General features: G+C 51.6%; 1 protein-coding gene across 1 annotated transcript in view; it reads right to left on the bottom strand.

The window, feature by feature from the left end:
* Nucleotides 1-6,041, bottom strand: part of LRRC56 (leucine rich repeat containing 56) — a gene marked incomplete at both ends in the record, with an annotated part of 34,527 nt that overhangs the window by 16,288 nt on the left and 12,198 nt on the right. Inside the window, one exon of the mRNA XM_010137433.1 lies at nt 5,077-5,137. Coding sequence (XP_010135735.1) covers nt 5,077-5,137 — 61 coding nt within the window. The remainder of the gene's footprint in view (nt 1-5,076; nt 5,138-6,041) is intronic.

Raw genomic sequence — 6,041 nt, 5'->3', positions numbered from 1 at the left:
TCCAGCTTGTGTCAGGGTAACGGCTGTAGGTTTCCCGCTGCCGTATCTCAACCACTTGAGATACTGCAGAAATGGGCCGATAGGAAAACCTAGAGAGAAAACGCGATTCAGAGGGATTGAGTTTGAACTTAGTTGCAGTGGCAGGAAGGCAGGTTCTCGAGACTCTGTAGATCTGGCACGTTTGTATGACACCAGTGATTTTCTCCTGTGGCTGACGGTCATTCCCTCTCTGTACCTCTTCCTTCCTTTCTCTTTTTGTCTCTGCATATATCCAATAAGAAATCAGAAAGATACAGAAGCTGGCAAGGAACAGACGCAGGTACAGCTTGGGCTGTGAAGGGCTGGCAAATGCCAGTCGATCTCCTCCAAATTTCTCTCTCAGCCTCTGACATTCAGCCCCGATTTGTCATGACGGACTTGTCTCCACAAGCCCCGAGCCAAGACTTCCCGTACACGATAGCTCCAAGGGTGACTTTCTCCGCATGCACTGGCCTCCAGGTGTTCTTTTACAACAAGCAAACACGGCACAGAAGAGAAGCTTGGGGGACCTCAGAGCCCATCAACCTGACAACCGACGAGACAGGACCTTACAGCTTTCCATACTGAGGGTGTTACTGCAAGAGCGAGCCTCAGCACTTATGTCACAGTACACCAACAGCCATCCCAAATCCGGTCCTGCTGTGCTACCCAGATGCAGGGCAACTTCCACACCCCACCCTTCTTTCAAACAAACTCTCACTCCAGAACGATCTCGCAGTAGATGTTGTTGTGCGTCCTCAGGCATGGAGAGGAACCTCTTGGCAGAAGGGCAACCCCTCACGAGGGCTCTCATCTGCCAGAGATGCCACTGAGGAGCTCCACCGATCAGTGGAGAGCTGTCATCCCACCGGAGCAGACTCGCTGTTCCAGCTCCCCAGCACCTTCCTGCCCACACAAGGCTCAGAAGACCTGCACAAACATTTCAGAGCTCAAAATTCTCCCACCCGTCTCGACCTAGCTTTGGAGGCTCCAACCTCCTTCCAGGGAGCTGTCAAGAGTGATGAGGTCTCCCCATAGAGATCCACTGAATTTGGATGTACTCTGCACCTTGCTCATCTGACCCCTCAGGACGGCCACCTCATCCCCACTCTGCCCTGACTTTACTGACCCAAAGGGAGCAGCAGTACTGTTGTCTTGTTCTGGGGGAGTCCTCTGCAGCCAGGCAAGAGCAGTCTGGGACCTGCACGCAGCGCAGACGGCAGCAATGACATGGAGTTCACTTGATCAGGATGAAGGAAATCTGCTTTCCCTCCCCTACATCATCCCTCACACTTAGTTCGTCCCCACATTCTGCAGTCTCTGGATTTCATCTCACTTCAGATATCACAACCAGAACCTCTGTTACCAGCCGCTGCTCCCGTAGCCTGGGAGCAGCCCAGTCCTCTGCTGGCTGCAGCCCACAGAGCTGCACGGGAGGGAACGAACTTCAGCAGGTGAAACAGCTTCTGCTGTAAACTTACAGCAACCAGCTCCTGAGATCTCCTTATCTGATTTAAGAGCCCTTTCATAAAGATACCTACTGAGCATTTTTAAACAGATCTTTTTGTTCACCCCGAGCTGAGAAGAAACGCAATCCGATGGGAAACACACAGGCCACCTGCCAAGGCAGCAGCAGTAACTCACCGGCCTTGAAATATGGTTCATTTACTGGAAACATTACGCAGATGAGGACTGTGTGTCATCACAAAAAAAAAAAAAAGGGCAGTTTTTAACGGGGACTCCTCAGAACAGGCTGCACATCTCATCCTCAGTCACCAGTTCATAAATCTCGATGTTCTCAGCCGCTAGCAGACGGGCAAAGGTCACCGAAGGAGGACCTCGTAAAATTAGTGCGGTTTAGAAAACTGACAACAATCTGAACTCCTGTTTCTGGATTTTCCAGAGCCGTTCCGCTTTAGCAAAGCGCCTGTGGAAAACTAAAACCCAGAAACAGCCAAGAAAGAAATTCTCCTTCCACTGCCCAGACAGATTATCTGCAAACCAGTGGGGATGTATTTTCCGTATGGATTAAATTAAGCAGTGGATAACGATATCCCGCCTTCACGCAGCACTCCAGCACAGCACAGACTTCAGGCAGGGTGGGGAGGGACCACGAACTTACAGCTGAAGCAGCTCAACCACCCCCCCGCTCTGATCAAAGGGATCAGAGCTCCTTCGGGAGCGCCCAGGAAAAGCCCATCTCCAACCCCAGCGTCCCAGCCAGCTCTGCTCTCCCATGGACAGCTGTAAGACACGAGGACCTCGACTCCTCCCCGCCAGAACATCCCCCTTTGTTGTCTATCGAATGCGAATGTCCATGGGCACCTCGGCAGCCTCACGGCTGAAGTTCCTGTGGGAGGCTGAGGGGAGCGAATGTTTCCAGAGGAACCAGTAACTGAAGGCAGGGTCACAAATCCCAACTTTGACATCTCCCTAAACACTATCGAGAGGAACTTCCCCCATCTTCAAACTGAAAAGGACCATCTGATTCCTAAAACAATTAGGAAATTCTACTCTGCAAGACAGAACGGAGCAGAAACCAAGTGACTAAAAGCAAGTTTCCATCTTCTCACCCACCCCCGCGTACGCACGGACAGTCTGTCGTTCACGGTTGTCCACCAGAACACATTTTTTTTCACATAACGTACCACGAAAAGAACGCCTGCTTTCCACATCCCAAGGGTGTATGAAATGCCCTCTGTCTCGTGCCTGCTTTTCTGCCCTCCCCTCCTTCCCAGTGGGGAAGCCACCTCCCCACCTGTCCTTTCCAGACATTTCCAGTGCCCCGCTGCCCGTTTTCACACTACAGCCATGTCGATTCTGACCTGATGGCTGAGGACGTCCGTGGGAATTACTTCTAGTGAGAAGGAAGAACATCTCTTCTATCGCCCTCCAAAACCTCAGTGCAAGGGTTTGGTCGAACACAACGAAATGTCCACTTCTTGGGCAGAATTCAAATGTCAACAAGTTTAGCTCAGAAAGAAGATTTCTAACCATTTTTGAGGCAGAGGCCAGAGCCCACCAGAACGGCAGCAGCTATGTGACGTTGGCTCCAGCAGACATGGCTTCTGCCGTGACAGCAACGCTGCTGCACGGGCATGGCGTGAGACGACGCGGACATCCAAAGGCAAAGGTCAAGTACCCAGGCTGGGCTCAAGACATCATCTGTGCTCACCAGCGGAGGGAATGAATAACGGAGCTACTGCTGAGCCAAACTGACCGAGTTCTGGTCTGGGAAAGCCAACAGAGCCACCGCCTTCCTTCACGTAGCCCCTGACAACGGCATTTAAGTGGTGCTCAGAAACACGCTTATTCACAGGAGGAGCAAGCAGCTTCTCCTGGGCTTTGCGTGCTTGGGAAGCGTCACAACACCAGGCTCAGTATCTGAGCCCAAACATACTCACGTTATAGTTAACCAAGTCAAAACTCAACCGAGACCAAACGTTACCTGCATCAAGGACCACAAGGATGCCAGGCTACAGAAAGCGGTTTGCTGAAGCTTTTCACGACAGAAGCCGAGTCTCAGAATACAAAGGGACGTACAAAATCCTGCTAAAGCCGCAAGTCAAATAACCCAACAGCTCAGTCTGCCTGTCCTGCAGCCGGCGTTCCAGCCGACAGAACTGGTCGAAACACCCCCCACTGACCCATTCTGAGAGAGTATGGGCTTCTGACTAAACAAAAAGTCTTCATTTTTTTTCTTTCTAATCTAATAAAATGTCTTTTGATATTGTCAAAAATATAAGTTTTTTCACCTACGACTTCTCTGTTGCAATAAGGGAGCAAGATTGTGCTTATGACAGTGGCTGGCTGCCACTAGAATAACCACAGCAATGCGGGATCACCATTTCTCCAAAGCGTGGACTAGAAGGTGGAAAAACCCCATTTACACTGCAAATACTTCATCTCATCACCAGAACAAGGGAAAATAAGATCCAGGTGCGACAACTGAAGTTCAAGGCCGCTTTAGTGATGACACATGAGACAGAGAAGAATCTGTTGCCTTTTTCTATCAGGGAACATGTTCTCTTTAACAAAAATTAGCAAAATAAGTATTTTCCCCCTTCCCCCCTCAATGTAGCAGGTAACCACAGGAAGCCAGAGAGCAGAGAATATGGCCTTTGACACAGCCCTTCCCTGATAGGACCCGTACTGTCTGTTATGCATTAAACACAGAACCTAGAACCTTCTGGGTGGGAAGGGACCTTCCAGGCTCCCCCAGCCCAACCCCTGCAGGGCGCAGGGACATCTGCACCCAGAGCAGGGGGCTCAGAGCCCCAAGGGCCAACCTGACCTGGGATGGTGCCAGCTCTGTGTCTCTGCTGGGCTGAGGAGCCCCGAGCTGGCCCCAGCCCTGCAGGGGGGTCTCCCCGGAGCAGAGCGCAGCAGAGGGGCAGGATCCCCTCCTCCAGCTGCTGCCCACGCTGCTGGGATTAGCTCAGCATATGGGTGGCTTCTGTCCACCCTGTCAGCCCTCAGCGCCCTCAAGTCCTTCTCCTCGGGGCTGCTCTCCAGTCCATCATCCCACGTTCATTACCGAGGGTAACACAGATACCAGCACAGGAGAGAAGACAGCTCTGCCTCCCCATTGCACTGGTTTTCTCTTCTACCTTCCCAACCTGCCAGCTCTCCAGTTCTCCGGGAGAGAGCGTGCGATGCTTTCATGCAGCTCAGCAAGCCAGGGACATGCAGCCTGCCCAGCAGAGGAACTGGTCTGACCTGTGGAGAACAGGCTGCTGTGTACAATAAAAGCCCAACGGCTGAAGCTCTCTGAAATCCAAATCTGGGCACAGATAAGATAAATTTCCACGGACCTCAGCATGGCAGGAACCTCCCCGCTGGCAGACTGAGATAATTCATCGGCACCACCACAGCCACACCGAGTTATTCCAGCTCAGGTCTTGTCCTTAAACTGAGGCGGGTGCAGAGTACAGATTCATGACCTAATCCCTTAGCACGGCACAGGGAAACAGAAGAAGTGAAAGCTGCACGAATGAAGATTTTATCACTTAAATAAGAGTGAGGGCTGTTCCTCCTGATGCTTGTTCCGTTTCTTACCTCACAGACACCAGCAGGCTGTGGTTCAGCTTCAGCTCTCTCAGATTCGGCAGATAGGCACCTACGGGAACAGAGCAGCGAGTCACTTTGCAGGCCTGGGAGCCGCGCGAGGAACCTTCTGACCCTTACAAGTTGTGGCATCTAATCTCACATGCGTTTCTTACCTGTTTCTGCCAGCTCTGTGCAGGACCTCTTCTCAGAAAATTCATGAGATTATTTCATTGCAATGAGATTATTTCACCCTTTGCACTGTTGCCTCTCAGACGTGGTGGCTGCGTGACCACCCAGTTACAGTTTCTGGAACCCCTCTCCGACAACTCCCGCAGAGCATCTTCCCAGACAGACAACGACAGAGACTGCTTCAGTGGGTGGCTGTATCACTCTGGTCTGATTACCGGCCCCTGCTGACGATCCCCTGAGTGGCACTCAGGAGAGGCAAGGCGCGCTGCACAGTTCAGCGTGCCACATCTCCCATTGCTACTCTTGCTTCTCTCCCCCAAAAGCTTTTTCTACCTGTTTCATGGCACGTAGCGATGACTGGCTGGATACACAGCTACGTGGCACCTTTTCAAAACAGAATTTGGAGTCAAACAGCAAAAGCGTCACTTCCCGTGTCACAACACCGTCTGCTACAGCTCAGAGGTCCCCAAAGCACTGTGGACGTCTCGCTAGGCATTGCCTTCTCCTTTCGGTGCTCTGGCTGTGACCCCTGCTTACAACTGCACAAGTTTCATACCCATGAAAACCTTGGGATTCTGTTGCTATTTCTTTGATCGATGCTTTTTTTTTTTTAAATCCCAAGAGACCTTGGCCTTTTGGTTGCTTCTACAGGTATCTCCAAACCGAAATCACAGACCAAATTCCTGCAAGGTACAGAACAATCCGATAGCAGGCCCAGGGGACGCTTGCTGTCGAACAGTAAACGCTCACCCCTTCCCAGCAGCAAAGTTTATGGCTGGGGGGGG

Source organism: Buceros rhinoceros, unplaced genomic scaffold (genome assembly GCF_000710305.1).
Source record: "Buceros rhinoceros silvestris isolate BGI_N320 unplaced genomic scaffold, ASM71030v1 scaffold31335, whole genome shotgun sequence".
NCBI lineage: Eukaryota > Metazoa > Chordata > Aves > Bucerotiformes > Bucerotidae > Buceros > Buceros rhinoceros.
This window is presented reverse-complemented; position numbering and strand designations above follow the sequence as displayed.